The sequence below is a fragment of the Athene cunicularia genome, assembly GCF_003259725.1.
Source record: "Athene cunicularia isolate RWA chromosome 2 unlocalized genomic scaffold, athCun1 chr2_part2, whole genome shotgun sequence".
In the NCBI taxonomy this organism is placed as follows: domain Eukaryota; kingdom Metazoa; phylum Chordata; class Aves; order Strigiformes; family Strigidae; genus Athene; species Athene cunicularia.
This window is the reverse complement of record NW_020799096.1, coordinates 5,363,656-5,385,744: the sequence shown is the minus strand read 5'-3', so window position 1 is coordinate 5,385,744 and position 22,089 is coordinate 5,363,656. Positions and strand designations below refer to the sequence as shown.

The following is a 22,089-nucleotide window of genomic DNA, read 5'->3' as shown; positions in this document are numbered from 1 at the left end:
ATTTACACATTTTTGTCTGTTATGGAGGAAACTTGTGCTTGTGTGCAAAACATTTCAGGGAACTATCACTTGCATCAAGCCTATAAATACTGCAGAAATTACTCAGGAGAGCCTTTATATTATCTGTTGAGTGAAAATCCAAAATAAATGGGAGAAAATAATTCCTTGCACGTTTTTATACCCATTATGTTCTGCCATATCAGATACAATTGGGATAAAGTTTTCCCCAGCACTGCAACTAAACAAGAGATATCACTGTAGATGAAAAAATGAGTTATAAAAACACTATAGATTTCATTGAAGCTGTGAGCCTGAAAAGAGCAAAATAGGGACTGGGGAAAAAAAAAAAAAAAGTGGGGAAAAAAAAAAAAAAAAAGTGGTCAAACCTGATTCACAGCAAGAACTGTCTTTGCACTAACAAACTTTGCCACTTTAAAAAAAGAAATAAAACACATCCTGAACATCTATTGCACAGCCTGGGGATGAGGGACACAGGAAGAAAATGAATTTTAAAAAGAGATTTTGCCAAGCACCAGGGAACCTCAGAGGCTCTCTAAATTTGCTTCTAAAACAGGTGTTTAGACATTGCTCTCTGCTTTGCATTCCTCCTGTCTCCTTAGCTCCCATCTTCACATGCTTTTTGTTTGTTTGGCTTTTTTGTTGGTTGTGGTTTTGGTTTGGGGTTGGTTTGTTTTAAATCTTTCAATTTTGGCAGTAAAGAAAGGTTTGCAAAAGGCTCCAAGGCTGTAAATTCACCCCAAACCAGGAGGAGAGGTGGAGGAGAGCATTGATGCAGCATGGGATGCCAGCAAAACCTTTCCCTCCCTCCCCAGATTTTAGTTGTGATTGTTTCATGCTCTCTTAAGTGCAGAAGAAGCCTTCTCTGTGAAGCAGTTAAAAGCGGAAAAGAGTGAAAACTCAAAAGCAAGCAGGAAAGAAGGGTACTTCACATAGCATGCCAAAGCCTCTTCACCGAGTAGGTGTCTATTTTAGTCCTATTGTACAAGGGGCAGCTTCTAGCTGATAATGTCCTCCCAACCCAACACCCAGCAATGTCAAACGATGGTTGTTCCCTGTGTTACGAGAGTGGATGATCACTTTATTTTGTTTTCCAGTCGTGTTTTGTTTTTTTTTTTTAAATCACCTAGTCTTCCCACAGAAGCTTAGAAAGTCATTAGGGATATGATAAATATTTGACCCCTACATTTTTTTTCCTGTGTCAGAATCATGTTTACCAGTCTGCCAAGAAAAGTTACTTTTCCGTCTAAAAGTTTTGGTTTAAATTACATCTAATTGTTCCATGTCATCTCTGGATAAAAGCTGTACCAAATCAAAGAAACACCCCTGCAATTTTTTGTTTTACATTGGTGCAGCCACTGTTCAAGGAACATGCGAATATGACTTTGCATTCTGGATGAGTCATCCTGCTTCAGTCTCTTTCATGGAGGAAAGTGCTACATTTCCATATCCACATGCAGGAGCTATGATAGAGTAGCACAAATGCAACGTAAAGCTGTGTCTCAACACCTCCCTGAGATCACTTCTCTTGTTTTATTATTACTGTCTTTTATCTCTCACATAATAAAACATAAAATCTGCATACTGGAGCAGGGGGCTGCTTTGACACAGATTTAGATACAGCAGAGAAGCACTGGTAATAAAATCAATGAAGAGGCAAAATGAAAGGGTAAGGGGGAGGGGAAGGGAAGCACTCAGATCAGTATTCCTGCTCGCTTCTGGCAAATGCATTTTGTTGAATTTCACATTAACCCGACATATTAACGTTTCATGAGCACATAAATATTTAATGGTGACACCGTATATGCATATAATGTAAGGCAGAATTACAGCAATCAATAAGAATGCCAGAGAAATAGTTAAGGCACTGTGTATTGCTATACAGCAAATTAAATGGCAATTTGAGTAATCAATATGTAAAGCAGCCTTGAAATGATCCTCAGACACACTCTGCAAGCATAATCTTTTAGGATTTGCTGTGCAAAATAAGGCAGAGCTGACATGTTACAGTTGTGTAAGAAAGGAAGATGGAAGGGTCCTTCACTATATCTAAGTATCTGTAGGCAAATTTGACAGATATGTATCTTCTGTAAAAAAAAACAGCAATGGTAAAAAGGGAAAAAAAAAAAAAAGAGGTTATTACAAATACCCAAAGAGGAATCATTCCTAGTGTGGGCAACAGATTTACAACATTCATTATTATATTTGTAATACTCTTTTCACGACTTCGCGACTCATATCCTGTTCCAAAGTAAAATGCTATAAATACAGCTGATAAGGGCATGAATCTAATGTTATTTCTTTTAGCACTCTGGTTATGGAGGAGAAATAAGCAGGGAATAGACATGTTTACTTCATAAACTGGTGAAAACAATAGCAGGGAAAGAAACATAACACACAGCTCTAGACTGAAAATACTTTTACATGCCTACATAGCGTACTGCTGGCTTGATTCACCTTTCTGTCACAACAGCTATTTTACCAAGGAAAGGAAAGTAGTGAGGAAGTCATGAAGCCCACACAACCTTAATTCAAATGGAGGTCTATCATTAGTGCTCATGAAATGGTTGCACCCTATTATCTTTCTCCTCCTCCCCCTCACATATCCACAGTGAATTGCAGATCCACCAGACATTTCATAATCGGCAGGTACAACGGTTAAATTTTGCTTAAGGGAAACTAATCTTTAAAGGCAGAAATGATGGACATTGCAGGAGAACTCTTGGCACCACGTAATCATAGAATCATTTAGGTTGGAAAAGACCTTTAAGTCCAACATAAACCTCACACTGCCAAGTCTACCACTAAACCCTGTCCCTACGTGCTGCATCTGCATGTTTTTTAAATGTGTCTGGGGCTGGCGACTCAACCATTTCCCTGGGCAGTCTGTCCAATGCTCGACAACCCTCTCAGCAACAAATTTTTTCCTAATATCCAATCTAAACCTCCCCTGGCACAACTTGAGGCCATTTCCTACTGTCTTATCACCTGTTACTTAGGAAAAAAGACTGACACCCACCTCACTATAACGTCCTTTTAGGTAATTGTAGAGAGCGATAAGGTCTCCCCTTAACCTAATTTTCCCCAGGCTAAACAATCCCAGTTCCTTCATCTGCTCCCCATAGGACTTGTTCTCTAGACTCTTCACCAGGTTTGTTACCCTTCTCTGGACAGGATCCAGCCCCTCCATGTCTTCGTTTTGAGGGGCCCAAAACTGAACACAGTATCTGAGGTGCAGCCTCACCAGTGCTGAGCAGAGGGATGATCACTTCCCTAGTCCTGCTGACCACACTATTTCTGATACAAGCCAGGATGCCATTGGCCTTCTTGGCCACCTAGGCACACATCTTCCTTCAGTCCTACTTAGACTCTGATTTGCTTGGCTGCCCTTTACTCTGACATTAGGAATCTACTTCTGCCAGTTTTTTATTTCTTTAGTCCTTGCAAAGCTACAGATTGGGAAGGTCCAACATGGAAATGTAGCTTCTAATATGCTAGATGTTCTACAGAGAAAAACCAAAACCAGCTCAAGTACAGGAGTACTAAATGCTGCAGATCCTCTTCCTTTGTTCCTTTAATCAATACTGCCCATTACTATGAGGCAAAGCAGAAAACCACCATGATACATAACATTCAAAGTCTTTTTTTTTCTTTTGGGAAAAACAGAAAAATCCAAACAAAAATCTCAAGAAAAAGAAAAGGGAAAGAAAATTACCAAGAGATGGCAGCCATGAAAAGTTTGAGTGATGAAAAGACATTAACAACCAAGACAGGAGAGAAAGTTGATTTTTAAGTAGATTGTTCTTCAAATAAAACAAAACAACAACAACAAAAAAACCCACAACAGAAACAACTGCAGTTCAGAAAAAGGGAGGGAAAAAGAGCAAGTGAGTGAGAGAAGCATAGAATAAGAACAAAATGATATCACAAGAACAATGAGATGAATTGGCTATCAGAAGAGGAGAAAGGAAGAGGTTTAAAAATGTTTTTAAAAATGCAAGGAGGTGAAATTTTTAGGAAACCAGTGCTATCCATTTTCTTGACATTTCTACAGATGAAACTCTGTAGCCTATTAAGGCATGGGAATTTGATGGTATTTCCAGCAGAATACAGATCTGTACAGCTTTTCCTATTTTTAAGTTACCTATTACATATATTTCTCCTCTCCTATTTACAAATTACAGCTGTAAATGGAAGAGAAATATTTCCCAATTACCAAACGGAACCAGAGAGTGATCAGAAAGAGAAATGAAGGACTGACAGCATTTCCCAAGGTAGACATTTCAGGTAGTATTGGTCAGCAACTGGTGAGAGCTGAGTTTCTTCTGGGATTTAGCCATATGAATTGCCCGAAGTACCCCGTTTCCTCTGAAGCTAGAAGTCTTTTCAAGAAGTGGAAGGCAGACCTCCAACATCCAATCAGCCAACAAAGCATTTAGAGAGATACAGGAAAGAATATTCTTCCTTAGAGAATATGTAAGGTTGCTGTTTCTAACTGCAAGATCTTTTATATTTCCCCTTCTGTTACAATCAGTGGTGCTCAGCGTCACCCAAAGAAGGCTCACCTGCCTTTACAAGGTATCTACCAATGGCATGGATGATAATATAAAATAAATTCAAGTATCATGCCAAGATCACAGAAAAATAAAGCAAAATTTCTAGTAGCAAAAAAACAAACACAGAAAAAATCCAAATATTTTCTAACTTTATGATCTTCCATTGAATTATTCATCAAGTCTATTACTACCTCATGAGCACAAAACAGACCTTCAGAGAGGCAGTGGACTAAATGAAGAAATTTCCACATTTAACTACCATGGTCTTAAAAATCTGCATCAGCTTCAGTAATGAAGCTTATACCTGCAACTAAGAGTTAATGACTGACAAAAGGCAAATTTTGAAGACAGGTCTGTTCAAAAGCTTCCTCACCAAAATCCAGGAGGACGAAACCACCAGACAAATACTTCTTCACTGGGAAGGGATATTGATTTAGCCATTCCCTTAATCCCTCACACTGAAGATGAAATTGGCTCAAAGTATACTGCCCACAGCAACTGCAGATATAATTCTGAGATTCCTGAACAAACCTCAGAGCTTGGCAATGGAATAGAGATTCATTATGATTAGGAAGTAAATAAGAAGTGAAAGGCAAGACCCACCACAGCTGCATCAATACTTATAATAAATCCCACAGCAGACACTTCAACAAGCATTGCTGCACTATTAAAAAAGGAGCCCAGACTTATTTTGTAGTACTATCTAAAAATGATCCTAGGTTAATAGAGACCAAGTTTTCTAGCAGTCTGCTGTAGGTTAATATCAAGAGGTTCAGAGAGCTAGTTAGCAAAGATGGTAAAAACCTCCTTAGACCCAAAATGAAAAGTCAAGCAGCATCCTAATATCCAAAAACTGCATGGATACTCTTCCTTTGCTTGACACTGCTTTTCTTTTTCCTAAGCCTCCTTATCACATACAATAGGCTTCACTGCTCCCTCTTCATTTAGATGTTTTAAGTAACTCTAGGAAGCAAGTCCTAAGGGTATGCTTCCTGAGAAGGATAAGAGACTACCGCAGACAGACTCAGTTTCCATTCACCCTCTTCACCAATTCTGCTTTCTTCTGAATGCAGCTTGACATTTGCCTCAACTTCAGCATCAGTGTGCTTCCGAGATCCTTCACTCAGCACTGTACTCTCTAACCTGTCTTTTTACCTTCATTATTTTATTTTCAGTTTCCCATGCTTCCTCTCTCCCTTATCTCAGCCTTCCTGAGGCATTACAATAATTCCTCATGGAAGACCTAAAATAAAGCAAGTTATGTCTGCCTTCCTCAGGAGGGCACTAGAATTGCAATTTAAACCAAGATTTGAGAGAAGAGCTGAGAACTACGACAGACACAAAAAAAAGCAGAAGAAGCCTCTGACACGAGAAACAAAAACTCAAAGCTGTGTCTTCTTTGAGGGACATCTAGTTACAGGACCATGTTAAGAATCAGACACTGAGAGTCTGATATGGGCTTTGTCATGAACATCTATGAATAAGCACCTGGGGCTTAACCAGCGCATCTCCTAAGTGCACTGTGACCCAGCTCCCAGGGAGAACTGCGAACAGCAGGCATGGACCCCACTATGGTAAAGCAGCCAGGAGACAGTGACAGAGTCAGACAGGGCAGGAAGGAAAAGAAAAGCATCAGATTTTGTCATTATATAACAATATGTACATAAGAGAGTGAATTCCAACTGTCATGGCAATATTACACAGTTTAAATCTGTGGCCATCAAATACTTCTAACAAAGACGGCTTAAAATTTCCGATAGTTGGTTTTCTTGTGGAAAATTACGGTGTGTTGGGGTGTGTGTGTGTGTCCCTTTTATAACAAACCTAGTGCCAAACTATCGCAAGCTAAAGTTGGATGATTCCGCAGTTGCTCACCTAGCAATAAATTTTATTTCTCACACAAACATCTTAGCATGAAGGATAATTGTATTCTCTTTATTTTCCATCAAAAGTTAAATACATAGTGGTTTGTCTTGAAATATTATGTAACTCCCTCAATTCTTTTGCCACTCCATGCAGAATCAACCAAGTCACTGCAAATCACTGTGGTAAGACCTAAGATGAGAAGGCCCTGCTGCCATGTCATCTTCAGAAGCAGCACCAGGATGTGCTCTTCACTTCCCACAGGAACAGGCAAGGAGTGATCTGATGTTGACCTGGTCCAGTTTGAAAATTACCAGCCAGGTATTCCTTCTCCTTCCATGTCCCACAGAAATGTAAGAAGGCCATGCTTTCCCTGCAGTCCTCCCCTTGCTCACCCATGGCAGAGGTGGAGGGAAGGAAACTGCAGTACCTGTAGAATATAGCAAGTTTTTGAATTTTCTTTTCTTTCATAATGTGAAAGAGGCCCCACTAGTGCCCTAACATTATTGTGGAATGTTTATATTAGAAAAGCATCAACCTTTATTGCACATCAATGAGACTGGCAACTAAAGTAACATCACAAAAGGTCCAGACACAGAGTAAATGGGAAAAGCTGTGAGACTCCATAGCTAGTCATCTTCTCTGCCCATATATATACATCTCAGCTTTGCAGGTGGAGGTATCATGGCTCCAACAAAAAACAGCCAAATGTTTTTGTGCTACTGCTGCAACTCATGGTATGATTCAAAACCTTCTGAAGACCATAGACCAAGCTAGACTTGCAACAACTTCTGGGCCCTTTGGATCAGGACCTCGTTTACCCAACAGCTTCCACACACATGGGAAAGTTGAGGTGTGCTAGGACTGGTGATAAGTAATCTGGACATATGCAGGACTGTAACGTTGTCATACATAACCCATAGCGCATACCACACGGGGCTGTGCAGAGGGTGCCATGGTGCTCTCACAATTCTCTTCCTCCCTCAGTACTAACTTAACTTCATGTTTATCCTGCAACCAGCCACTCCAGGCTTTTGCCTCTTTACCATAGAGGACCCACCTCAATTCTGCCATCAATGATGAATGCCCTTGCAGCAAAACGACCCCAACTTCCTGGTGTGTTGTTATGGAAAGCACAGAGATTGAGTGACGTTTGGGAGAAGAAAAAAAAAAAAAAAACCAAACCAAAAGTCAGGCAGAAAACCAGTTAGATATCCGAGTGGAAGGTAAGAACAGAGAATGGAAAGACTGGCAGAGAAAAGGGGAGACAAGAACACATTAACTGGGAACCACGGGGCTTAGGCAATTAGGTCTTGTGGAAAACCGTATTCCTTCACAACACATGTCAGGAAGACTCACTTAACAAAGCTCCTTTTTTTCCTCTACCTTTAACAGAACAGAAATAAATTACATCCCTTTTCCTGTCATTTCTGGTGAAAAAAAATGGCATGGCAGAAATCAAGCTCAGTTTTATCTCAGAAAATGCTGAAATTATATGTTGGACTACTCATATCTGATCAGGCTAGAATGAGTAGGCATGAGGAGACTGTGAATTGGCGGAAGGATGTGTAGGCAGCCTCCTATACAACAACTGCATGGGTTAGAAAGTGTTCGGCAGACAGTCTGACTGTGACTCAACCCATTAAAGTTCTGAAAGGTCTCTGCAGGATGCCAGCAATCTTCCTGCCTGCATCACCGGCACTCACAAGCAGCACCTGCTCCTCCACTGTGACTTCTGAAAGCTTCAAAAGGAAAAGAAGTGCCTCCTCAACCTCCCCAAAAGCAGCAACTCAAGTGGCTGCTGGGGAAGAAGTGTCTCTGCATCACAGCTGTGTGAATAACCCATTTTCCAGCTCAGCAGATTCAGGGGAAAGGGGAATTTCTACTACTGACCCTAAACCAGCTCAATTTTACATATCAAGTAATCAAAATAACCCTAGGTGCAACCAAAGTCCAAATGCTGTTTTGATTTGGAACATTTTAATAACTTTTAAAAATTGTCTTAAATACAAGAACAGAAAATTTGTGATTATATCACATCATTCACAAAAATGTAGTAGCAATGGATTCAGTATAAAACGTACCAAGGGATTAATAAACTCAATTTTTCAACATGGATTTCAACACTGGTTTCCCACCCTGGTGGCAATATTTTATACTGAAAATTTTACATTCAATATCTAACGAATATTCACATGAAATAGATAAAATCAGTGGCAAAAGGGAGAAACCTCTTCTACAGATGAGGGACTTCAATTTCAGGCAACAGTAAAACAATCTCTTTCCAAGGAACACATTTTTCCCTGCACATATGAACCACCTACTAATCTAAAAAATAGCAAAGAATTGGGCATAAACTTGGGTAGCCAGCTGGGCAGAATCCAAATAAGGCGATAGCCAATGCTCAGACCTGGAACTGCTAAGCTTATTTGCAGTTTCTATCTGAAGTGCCAATCTCTTGTGCTTAAACAAACAAGGAGACACAGCATGTGTCGTCTTAAGGCAGAATCTCACCCCAAAGAAGCAGTAAAACCTGTAGAATATGTCTGGTCATAAGGGCAAAAGAAAAATATAGACAAAGTCACCAACTTGTCAGTTCATCAAAAGCAAATTCATTACAATGCAAAATGTGGACTCCACCAGAGACAATGTTGTATAGGACTTCTTAGTGACTCAGCTGACTTGCTGTGAAATACAAAAATATCTAAGTCAAATTCTACATTCTCTCTCAGATTAAGGTTATCACCCTAGTTAGATGCCTGTGAGGAAAATGTGTTAAAAAAAAAAAAAAAAAAGTGCATCAGTGGTGCTGCATTAGAAGCTAAGGTGTAGTTGCTGTAAATCTAGTTTACCCAATGGCATCTGCTCTTTCTGCCTGGAAACACTGTTAAACTAGCCAAGATCCAAGACAAAAGGTGGTCCACTCACAACTGGAGCAGTAGCTTTGATTTTGCTGCCTGAACATGTAGGGGTCAATTTATCAAAACTGCAAGGCTAGTGTTTCTATAGAAGCATTCCAGGCACAAACATGGTACATTTAAACACAGGACAACTATTAAATTTCTCTTTTTAGGTTACAAATAAAAGGAGTACTCCATTTTGGTTCCTTTACCTTGCACCTTACATCAAATTAAGTAAATATCATTACTTTACATGAGTATTAGCAATCACTGAAGTGCATGCATTCAAAAACCAGAATCAGGCAAATTAATACATGCCTACAAACATGAATACAAAAGATTTCAGTTTCATATATTTGTACCTCTCTCCTCATTGTATCTTGAAAACAAAATGGATCTGAATGGTGTTGCACCACAAATTCTCAAACAAATCAATGACAAAGCACCAATAAATGGAGATACTGATAGCAATGGTGGCATAATAGTATTTCCATGGAAAGGTTTTTCCTCAGACCCTTATTATACTAGGAAAGTTTCAAAGGCACACTACTACAAGTTACTAGTAAGAAAAATCTCAAGATGTCTGCACTGAATAAAGTCTGTTTTAAATGGTAACTTATAATTTTATTTTTAAAATTAATAGAATGTGAAGCTGAAGTAGTTTTGGAAAGGAGCAAATTGGAACCAGGGGGGGACTTGTCTGCTCCAAAAGAACAAAAAAAATATTATTTGTCACAAAGCTTTATTCCAATCATTTTCTTCACTGTTAATTTTAATTATATACTCTGACTGTCCTGTAATTATGTAGCTTGGGAAGCTGCCAATTATTTCCTGTGGAATATTTTAAAATTTCTTGTAGAGATTCAACTTCCATCAATGCATTCCATGTACCATGTCACCACCTTTTATAAAAGCAAAGCCTCTGATGGTAGCAATTGATTATTTAAGTGGAACATGAACAAAATACAGGGCATATCAGTCACTGGTACCACCAGACAATTAATAAAAAAAAAAAAAGAAAAGCTAACTCAACAGGAGAATAATTTAATAAGAAACTTTTTAAAAATCCAAATGATACCTAAGGATATCACCCAATCAAGGAAAACACTTTTTTTTTCCCCCCTCCACTAAACAACCTTTCTTTTGGAGGCTCAGCCATATTGAACAGTAAATTAAAAACAAAAAAAAAAGATTCAAAAATAATTAACTCAATGTCTAAATAAAGAAAAACAACATTGTATTTATCTGAAGGAAAACAGCAAGTAAAGAAAACATGTTACTGTAATTTCAGGAATAAGTATCCAACAGGAAGAAGGTGAATGAGAGAAATGGATTGTGGGGAAGTAGGTAAGAAAAAAAAAATCAAACAGGAAAAAAACGTTTGGTTATTTCTGTATCCTATTTCACCCATGTTTTCAGCTCGAAATGCCTTCTGCTTTCAAGATACAGAGTTACCCATCTGCTCCACTGCCTTTATACCCATCCTCTTCAACACATTGAAACTGTATTTACTCGTAGTTCCTGTAAGTACTTTTGTTTGCTACTGGTCTCTGAAGCCCCACTGTCACCCCTCCACAAGGGCACTTCAGTTTCAGACATCCTTCCCACCTAACTAATCCATTTATTATGCAAATTATTTATAAACAGAATCACTCAGGAGAGGCAGAACAAGGAATGAAAAGGGAAGAGATTATATACTGCTTGTCTTCTAACTTCTCCTTATCCATTTTTTTCACTAATACAAGAAGATACCTTACTAAGGGCCACACAGCTGGGGCATCCTAAGAAAGCAGCAGGTCAGACTGCAGTGATTTGTGCAGCACTGCCAATAGACTCAGTGAAACCACCATGACTTCCTGTCTTTGCTTAACACGCCACATTCTGTCAGAAGAAACTTCTATTTTCCAACTTTGTTTCACACTAACTCTGGCTTCCAGCCTCAATTTTTAATTACTGCACAGCAGTATTATCTCATTTGGGGTCTTAGGAATTAATCCACGCTACAGCAATCAATTGTCGTGTAAAGGGCCAAATTGAAAATAATCCCTCCTTCGAGGAACCAAAATATTTCCTAGTATTATATCAGCAATGAAAAAAAGAGAAGAGTTGCTGTCAGACAAGTTGTTCAGTATGCAAGCATTAGTTGTAAAACTGACCATTTCTTGTGGAGACTTAACCTTGACCACAGAGAATTTTTGTTAGGAAACAGGAGTAGAAATGTATCTGAAAAAAATAAGCAAGGTCAACAGGCTGTACAAGTAGACTAAACTGGTGTTATGGGAGCTTTGGGAGACAAAGGACATGAAGAAAAGGTAATGTTAGATGTGCAATAAGGAACGCAAAATGAGAAGGAAATAAGCATGCCAGGGCCCACAGGAAACTACTGTACACCAGCTAGTAAGTGAAAGAGATTAAAAGATAGGAAGCAGGTGTCTTTTGTGATCAAAGACTGTAGGAGCTGCACGACACTGTTCACGTCACAGATGTTCAGCATGCTGTCAGCATGACAAGGTGGACCACCACAGATGAGTGAGCTACCATGACAGCAATGCTAGTATAAGCACTAAATAGAACTACACAGATTAGATACTCCCAAAGTGTGTTAAGAGTTCCCAGTGTAGCTTTGGGCAAACAATTTAATCTAAGCATGCCTCAGTATGGCAATTCTCATGTACGTGTATTCTTTCTCAGGCGGGAAATACATGAGGCATCCAGATACTCTCCCAGCAGTAACCATACAAGGATAAAAACAGACATCTCAAAATAACAGCAAAAATTCTCAGTAATGTAACAGCAAAAATACTGTTACAGAAACAAAGCTGAGCCAGCAACAAAGTCCTTTCTAAAGAGTGCCTAATTACATGCTACACTGAACCCAATTATTCCGACAGCATTTGCAACATGAAAACGAAACATAAGAAAAAAAAAAATATTAGAGATGTCAATGAAAGCTCTTTAAACAGAATTTCTGTCCTCTTTAAATTCTTTCAGACTTCTTTAAAACATGACTGTCTCATTTGGGAGCACTGGCTACCCCTACTAAGTATGTTTTCTAAACCTAGAATTTTCAAAAGAAGCCTGTGAAGTAGCACAGTGCAGATCTTACCAAATTTTAATAGGAAACAGTAACCAATGCTCTTTTAATGATCAAAACCACAATTCCACATAGTTTATCCAGAAAACACACGCATTGCCCAGTATGTGAAATAGCCCTTAATTTCAAGGGTTTATAGGGGTTAAGAAATGTTGCTGTACTGCATGCTACCACAGTTTCTTTTTATAGTTATTGCTAGATTCAGACTGAGGAGAAAGATAATATTTTAAAGAGCCGATCTTACAATCTTGTGGTCTCCTATTATGTCCATGCATCATCCTGGCCTGGACATCGGCAGGCCCTTTACAAAGCAATTGGAGCTTTCACACTGATCTTCTTTAAGTAAAAACTAGATGATAATGCATATTAAAAGTTCACCCTTCACTTTTTAGTAGAAATGACTGATGCATCTACTGTCTCCTTGCTATACACAACCTTCTTTAAGCAGGTCTGTATGTGCGGTTTTTCTTGAGTTAAACCATCCCTACTATCGCAATACACTGACTTTCTAGACTATGCTCTACTCCCATCTGTGCTCACTAGGTTTACACTTGGCTAATATTTGATTTCAACGAAAGTTAGGAAAAGTTCTGTTCAGAGGCAGGTATTATTCAGCTGTATGGCTCTTCTTGTAAGGATGCAACACAACTTGCTTTAACTACCCTTGAAATAACAAATGTAGGAAGTGGAGTGGGCAGGGGGCAGGATCAGGTTGTGCAAGTGAATCATGATGCTTTTTACCTATTTTTCTCCAAGCATTGCCTCAACTACAGCAGTAGTTTTAGTGGGGACATTTTAACTCTCAGGACACTGCCAACTCAGTCACTTATCAAGGCATTTGCTCATCAAAGCTTCCTTTACACAGATAACCCTGTCAGTTTTTGGTAGAAATAGAGCAGGGCAGAGAATTCTGCACAATTACTCATTTCTGAGCTCATGGATATCCATCATGCATCTGAAAAAGGCCCAAACTCATCTCCCTTCTTTTTGCAGGTCTAAACAGAAATTAATATTTGCAAAAAGATATATCTATAATGTTTAACTCAGCAATGACTGGCTAGACAGCTGTACAGCTTTCTCCCAAAGCTTTTACAGACTTATGTCATGTTTCAGTGCTACATGGTTTGCCTTCCTAGAGTTTGTTGTTAATGATGTGAGGATTCTGAAGCTCCTCTTCAAAGTCAGCTGTAAATAGGACATAATCACTGTGAACAGACAACTGCACAGATCTCAAAGATGAGAAGAAGCCTTACCCGTATATAAGCATCCTGGTGATGTTTAGCAAAGTACAACATGTTGTCGAGGGCTAGCATTCCTGGAGGGGTCTGCGTAAAATCCATTGCTGGGTTTACATGATTCTGTGAAAAGATAACAAGATCACTCAATTAGCATCTTTACAAGAGCTATCAGCTCCCCAGCCATGCAAACCAAAAAAACCATCCAGCAACAGAGCTCTTTTTGCTGAACAGAAAACTCAACAAGGAGATGGTCCATGCATCAAAAGAACTTTAAAGCCAAACGCTATTAGGTTGGCATGTCAGGCAGTCATTCATTTCTCTAGCTATGGAATGGAGTTTTCCAAAGGTTGAGTGCTTTAGAAGCACAGATCTCCACATCTTTCATGGCACATAGTCTGTAGTACCACCAAGGAGTCTAGAAGTACTATTTAGGTGAAAATGCAGATGTATACGCAAACAGCCACCAAAACACCTATTTATAAAAATGCTATAGGACCATTTCAATTAAACCATGAAAAGGAGAAAAAACTACTAGATTCAAAAGCTATGCTAAGTCTACTGGATACTGTGGACTCCTGAGCACAAAGAGCTTCAGACAAAAGCGTATAAAATTAAAGAAGTTTGCCTTGTGGAATGCAATTAAGTTTTTTGTTGCGTTCTGAATCTATGAATTCCTGTAGCTATGGAATTAATGAATGAACATACCATATGTAATCAAAACTAGTTGGCTTCCACATGCACCTATAAATTTCAAATGTTCAGTTTCACACACTACATAAAACCTACATTTGTTCAAAATATTCATTAACCCAGTCCATCTTTTGCTTGGATGGGATTAAATGTACATTTGAGTAAGCTTCAGGTAGTTCATGGTATAGATACGAACATCTGCCTGGCTACAGACAGGCTCGAAAACCACAGAAGCTGCTCAGAAAAAGAGACCCAAGAGTATGTCTCCATCAAAAAATGCCTTTCGTCTGCTATGCTCTTTTATCAGTATCACCTCTGCAATATCTTCAGCTCCACTCATCATTCCGATACAAAAAGATTTCCCCAGTTGCTTTGCGATTGCATTTCTATTCTGCAAGACCCAGCTGACAGAGACTTTCACAGCGCATTTACTAGCAGAAAACTGACAAGTAAAGATCAGCACAGATTTCTTCTTCCACCAGTCTGTTTCTGCTGTATGCTCAGGGTTTGATCCACCCACCTCACTGACAAAAGCATGGGTTTTACTACTTTACCTCCTGTTGAGTCTGACAAGCCATAAACTTGTAGAAATGTTTCAACTCTCTTGCCTGTTTTATTTAGGTTGGTTTTGGTCAGTCAATAATTCATAGTCACATGAAAAATTAGAAATATTTGAAAGCAAAAAATATACATTAAGATGGCTGCTCAACTTGTAGAGAAAGATTTGGGCTGAAGATGGCATGCACAACCTGTCCCTTTTACATCTCCAGCTAAGGAGAACTGGTGTACAAGCAAAACAATCATAGGCTCATCATTTTGCAATAGGGAATCACGATGATGTCTGGAATCCTAGATTTTATATGGCAGTATCTATGCAGTGGACACTTCAGAAGGGTAGTAGTCTAGGGTGGGAAAACAAAAGCTTACTGAGTTGCCTTTTCCAAAAACTCGTCTTTTTAAAACTTTTTTTCCTTTAAGCTTTCATCTGTTCATCTGAATGATGAACAAAACCCCTTCATGGTTATTTCCCCAATTCAGCCTTCCATCTTCCACATGTGATACATTTATCAGTCAGAACATTTAAAATCAGTACAAGACAACTTCACACACATCATAAGCCCAATAGACTTCAGCTTCTGGTAGGAGAAAATTTCCCTTCCTACAATTTTCAAGCATTTCATAAAGCACATTTAAGAGAAGCTGAGTCTGGCAGTCACAGAAATGCCTCCTCCCACCACCCCAAACCCAGCATGAATATCTTAGAAGGACCTTCTATGCTTTTGAAACGACCTCCATTTTGAGTGTAAAGTATAAGTCCTAGGGAACACCACTTGATCCTTAGCCTTGCCATGAGGTACATTTCCTTTGGGAAGCTGTCAACAAGGACCCATACATACAGCACCAGTTTTACACCACCTTTTGCAAGTAGAAATTCAGCACAGGGCTGCACATACTCTCCATCTCATTGCTATAACACAGGCAGAGTGTACTTGGGTAAACACCTGCCAAGCAGAGAGAGTATCAAGACCCATCTACCGTTCTCCAGCTATTAAAATACCAGCACTCATTTCACTAGTATTTACAAACAATGTTAAAATAAAAGCAGGACACTGTAATAAGAAAGCTGACCTCCTGTTGCTGGAATAGTTCTTTCCTTCATCCCATTCTACATCTCAAATTATACAGGAACATCAACAAAAACCAGTGAGGTCATGAGAAATATATCCACATTTAGTAAGGATGATTCATTTTGTCTCTTAGCATCATTACTAGCTCTATGTTTAATCAGAAAAGCCACCTCTCCATTACTTTTTCTCCAAGTCAAGCCTATAAACCTAGCTATGTTCAGTCATCTGTTTCAAAAGTTTCTATTACTTTGGATCCCAGGATAACTAGGGCTTGCTCTTCAGCTCTGTAAATCAAATAACTGGAGATATGCCAGCTGATAATAACTGAGGATCCATAAGACAGTTCTGGCATGTGAGAGACAATATCTTCAATTATTCTTCAAATTCAAAACAAATGCCAGTTGCTTTGTTCTCTTTCTTCTTCCTCCCTCCCTCCCTCCCCCCCCCTAAAATCATCCTTTTCTTAACATGTTGAATGTTTGTGGTTGAAATATTAACTTACTGAGAGTGGGTTTAAAAATTAGACACAAAGCTAAAATATCTAAAATACCATAGTGAATAATTTAGAAGCATGCAAACACCCCCACCTACCACATAACTTATTAAATATATATATATATGGAATACAATGCTTCAGGCATATTAGTCGCATCTGTTTAGTATAAAGTCTATTGCATTTTTCTCTTTATAAAAACCCAAGAGTAAGAAATACAAATGGATCAGACTTGCTACTCCCAATTTTTCAGATAATTTTTGATTTTTTTCCCCACTAGACTGAGTAATATCTATGCATCTTTCAGCTTCAGCATCTGAGCGGTATATAACAGCTTACGCTCTTACACCATACATGTTAACATATCAAAACCATCAAGAATTTGTTAGTCATCTTAGTAGGGTACTGTGGAAATGAAAATTCATTATTTTGGTTAAGATGGAAACTCAAAATCATGTCTGCTTATGGCATTTAAAAAAAATAAAAATCACATGGCATATATCAAGATTACATCTATTATGGATAAATTCTAGTGCAGTAATTATCTTCAGGCAACCTAGTGTTCTCATGTAGTCCTAGCTGTGTAAAGCTTTCTTCTGTGTCCTGAATAGCTCCACTGTCTTACTTATGGCTTCCAAGGCAATCTCTGAGAGACGTATAGATTTCAGTTGTAAGAATGTGTCCTCACACTCAGATCCCTAATCGCAGTAATAGCGTACTGTCTGTAGATAACTGCTAATGGAAGAAGCACCGCTTGCTCCTTATATTATTCCTAACAACAGTATCTTTCACGTCAACATGCTGAAGCACAGAAACCATTTGTGCCCCTGCATTCCTAGACTATTAAGGTACAAACTTTTTATTTCTGTCTTGACAGATATTAACAGCTTATCACAGATTTTGTATCAGTGCTACGTGCAGCTATGTAAACAGGTGCCAAGTCATGCTAGTTTTTCCTGAAAGCTGCTTGCAGTAGGTGCTAGACCCGGCAATAGCTGTTCCTCACAGAAGACCAAGCTTCTGTTTTCCCAGCCCCAAAGCAGTTCCAGTGAAATGTTATTCTGTACGTCTCACTTCTGTAGTCTTTCTGTAGTCTTTCTGTCATACAACCTACAGAAGTTCCGAGGGAAGAATTAAGGCTAAAAGAACTGATGATAAAAGAGCTTCAGAACATCTGAAAAGAGTTCAGTTTAAATGGTGTCAACCTAAAACGAGCCCTCTCAAAACTGGTCATATTTTTTCCTACAGAAAAAGGAACAATCTGCCTACAAATATAGCGTCAAAGACAGTAATCACTTTCTCCCATCCTCAGTTAGTTGCATTTATTAATTTTCTTCTTGCTTTTAATTCTAAACCATGGTTCTGTGGACTAGGAAGGAAAGCAGTCACCTGGTTTGACAGCACCTACATGAAAACCTTCCCTGGATCAAATGAGGAAATCACAGTAGTACATACATGGATGTTTGTTCATAAGAACTCAGAACCAGGAGGGTGGGAACTTTTTAAGTGATATTCACAGTGAATTATGAATTAATAAACTTATGTTGGAAGTATTAACGAGCACACAACCTCACCACTTGCCCCTTCCCTAAATAATCCTGAAGTTTTACATGCAAAATGTTCCCATCTGTTCATTTACACAAGAATTACAAATATGAAAAAATGCTACATTTAAAAAACCCACATTTATGAAGAGGTAGTCAGCTAAAATTCTTAATGAGGAAGTAATTTTGTCTTTTTATTTAACAGCACTGTATTCAAAGAGACGATGATGAATACAAGTTCCACCATCCAATTTAATGAGATATAACAGTGACTTGAGAATTTTCAACATCTATGTATTCAATGAAAGCAAGAACTAACAGATTTGTTTTTCTCTTGATAACTTTTTAAATATGCAAACGTGCATTTTTTTTCTTCCAAAGCCTTTTTTTTTTTTTTTAAATTTTCCCACAGACCACTATGATAGAATGAAAATGTATCTGGAGGATCCCTGAATATAAAAAATAATAATAATTTTAAAAAAACCTCGCTGTCTACCACAAGTCAGAAGTATCCAGAGTATCCACAAGTCAGAAGTTGCTCAGCAACTGCTGTATCTTGGAAAGAATACGCAGAAAAAATTTTAAGATACCTTCAGCGTAAGTCATTTAAATTACATCCCCACTACCCCACCACATATAAAGAACTCCAGTACTTTTCTATTTGGTATAGTTTTCATAGACTTATAAATCATGTTTGCATACAATGATGATAGATCTTCCTTTAACTAACATAGATATTTCTGGCTTTTTCTGGCTTTGTGTTTTTGAAAATATTTGGTCATTTCTACCTGCTTAACAACTATTGTTTTTGATGACAACTTTGCAATACATATTAGTAGACTGCAAATATTACCCTCCAATAATAAATCTCATTCCAATCTACACAACATGTGAAGTAACAGCCTTTCTGGATTAAGTTTGACCTCAAGAATATAAAACTGACCTCAATAGCAAAGAAAGCAAACACAATCTGCATATAATTTGCCCTATAAAATATAAAAACGTCATAATTTGACTACCATATTCCCTTAATTCACTGAGCTACTATGTAACCTAATGTAAAGCGCCACAGAGCTCTACATAAGTCACCAGAAATCTGTCCCAATCATGAATGGATGCTATAGTGGTCAGAACTGTAAAAATCTGAATGTTATGGAGTCTTAACTAAATCAGCTAAAATCATCAGATAAAACATAACAGAGCATGTTAAAAGATAAGCAGTGAATATTTTTCAGCAATGAATAAATTACACGTTGTAAAGTAAGACAAAAAGTTCTTGGCATAATTCTTTGTATTTTATACATACTTATATCACAGCTTTATAGTTACATGGAGCTATTGCTTCGGATTCCAAGTTCTTAAGCCCTATGGACTGCCAATAGTTTGAAAGCCTAAAAGAATCTAAAATGAGTACTATAACTCGTGTAATCACATCTTGTTCAATGCACAACTATGAACCACCTTTCAGGTTCTATTTTAGTTAACAACTTTCAAGTTGGATGCATGTTTAGCACTTCACGGATTGTTGACTTCTTACTACTGAAGTAATGTTTTCTGGGCAAATGAAGTTATCAAGCAGTAATAGCAGTAACAGATCATGTACTCTCTCAGGGATATTTAAAATGAATCAATGGCACATGGTCATTTCAATTACATTTTTTCAGCATGTGAAATAACTAGCAGATATCTCCCAGTATCCACCAAGTTTACAGAATAACTGAATAAGCAGTGAAGTATGCATTCACAGATCTAGCTAGACTGGATCAAGAAACTAAAAGCCATACTGGTTTATTACTACTCCACACTTGAGGTTACCAGTTCATTTAACAGCCACGTCCACGGACCCTGCCAGATTTCCTGTCCCATGCTTTTGGGCAAAGTCAGCGGGCTTTAGATGAAGCTGTTGCTGGACAAGGTGTGAGCTAATCCAGATGGCTCTCCCTGAAGGGAACTAGTTCCCAAGAGACCTTCTAGAGGCTCAACTGGAAGGGTGTGAGGCAGGTATCCCTCCAGCCAGGGCAGCTGGAGAGCAACCAAGGGCTAACCGTTTTTCAGATAGTTCCAGGTCTTCCAAAATCATGATGGAAGCATATTACCCATGTCCCGGCCATTAAGCAATTTTTGTATTGTTTGAACTATAGCAGTCAATAAGTATAGCAGGATAAACTGGCATGGAGCATCCTCAACCTAAAAAGAAATAGTGTTATAAATATAGACCTTTTTATGACCTTGGAGCATGTCAGGAGATTGACTGGTTTAATTTTACCAGCGTCATTAAAGCAGTTTGCCTTTTCTACATACATAGGATCTAAGGCATGAATTCTCATCCTTCCCAGCAGGATAATTATCAAGCTAGCAAGAAGACAGTCATGTGAGAAAACAGTGTGAACAGTGCTAGCAGGAACAGCAAGCCAAAAAATTAATCCATCTAAATTTGAATATTGTTAATAAACACAGATTAAATGTTTGCAACTAGATGAAAGTCAGACACAGCAGAATCAAAATCTACCTGAGTAATTTTATCTCCATGAATCCTATCAGGTGTGCAAATTAGTTAGACAGTGTCCCTAAGTCCAATTTTGGCATGAAAAGCCTTTTTTGAGTTCAGATAAAGTTAATGGCTATTGAGTAAGGTATACTGTGACTTCCATTCATTACTTAAGCATAACAGCTGGCACTTTGGTATACTGGTGTACAAGCATTAATGGTCCTGACTGATGGTTCAGAGACTACCTAAGGAGAAATTCAGAGCTTTTCAAGAGGTATTTTGTATAAAAGTTAAGAAAATTATACAAAGTAATTAATGAGAGTACATAAATTTATTTAATATTTTAGTGTATGGCCAAAACACGCAAGTTGCATAGCCTATCAATGAGAATAAAGAGAATTTCTAGATCTTCTTATTAAGTAAAATGAAAGGTTCAAAACCAAGTTCTGCCAAACCTAGGGCTGCCTGAATCAGTCTTCTAAGCATAAGACTACTAGTAGAGCATCTTTTTGATTATTTTAGTTATACTTCAGGCAGTTTTACCTAAATTTAACCTTTTTGACATAACATTTGCCTCTGTAATTAGGGTGCATTAATTAAAACACCTTCAGCTGTGGTTTCTTTTAAAGAAAAATTACTTAAATTATAAGCAGTTGAGTAAAATCAGGGTTAAAATAATAATTAGTTTTTTCCCCAAGGATGTGTATCTACAGGGAGCCCACATGGGAAGCAGCCCATTTAATGGCTGCAGTTGCTTCTCCCATACTTCATGACTCAGAAGACTTGAGTGAAATACCAAATGGGATCCTTCCTGCTTGTAACAACTATCAGCTTCGGTAAAGGATATGATGCGTACATGCTATGGCAGGCAGGGCACAACCACAGAACAAGAAAGCTGTCACTCCATTTGTGCAGTGAATTATATTTCCCTTGGAACTTCATTAATAACAATGACTGTCGTGGCCAGGGACATCCCTGCATCCTTACCAGCCACGTTGCTTTGAGAACAGGGAGCTTTGCAAGGAATCTAAACCCAGTGCCAAGTACCACAAAGGTAAGTTGCGATAGATCTTACTCTCCTCTTAGATATTTCTGTGGAAAGATTTCCCATTTTTCTTTTTCAAGCAAGCTAGCTAAAATGGCTGCCATGCAAAAGGAAAGTGGCAGGCTATGTTTAGTTCAAAGAGTAGAGAGAAAGAAGTCAGCCCTGTGTCTGAGAAAACTCCACTTCCAAAAGCATCAGCCATGTGTATCTACTAGCTGCCTGGTATTCAGGTACAACAGTTGTCAAAATTTAAAACCAGGGATCTGAGCTGAAATGTCATTTGTGACTAGACATACGGACTCACAGTCCTAGGTAAAAAAGCCTGCCGCCACTACGGAGCTCCAAAGTTCACACACTACTACTTCTTTTATTAGCTGTGACCAGGTCAAGCTTCCAGTAACCAGAGAACAAGCTGAAAACTAACCTACAGTACAGGAACTGTCAACATCTATGATATTTTAGCTACCTTTGGCCATATGTCCCCCCATTCAAAATTACTAGCTCTGTGGTCAAATCTTCCCTCTGCTTGAAT

The 22,089-nt window shown here is 38.4% G+C and overlaps 1 protein-coding gene across 4 annotated transcripts in view; it reads right to left on the bottom strand.

The window, feature by feature from the left end:
* The window catches only part of ELMO1 (engulfment and cell motility 1), a 307,238-nt gene that overhangs the window by 153,747 nt on the left and 131,402 nt on the right, over positions 1–22,089 (bottom strand). For all 4 annotated transcript variants that reach the window (XM_026843869.1, XM_026843870.1, XM_026843871.1 and 1 more), the window contains one exon: positions 13,685–13,789. In XM_026843869.1, the coding sequence (XP_026699670.1) occupies positions 13,685–13,789 (105 nt within the window). The remainder of the gene's footprint in view (positions 1–13,684; positions 13,790–22,089) is intronic.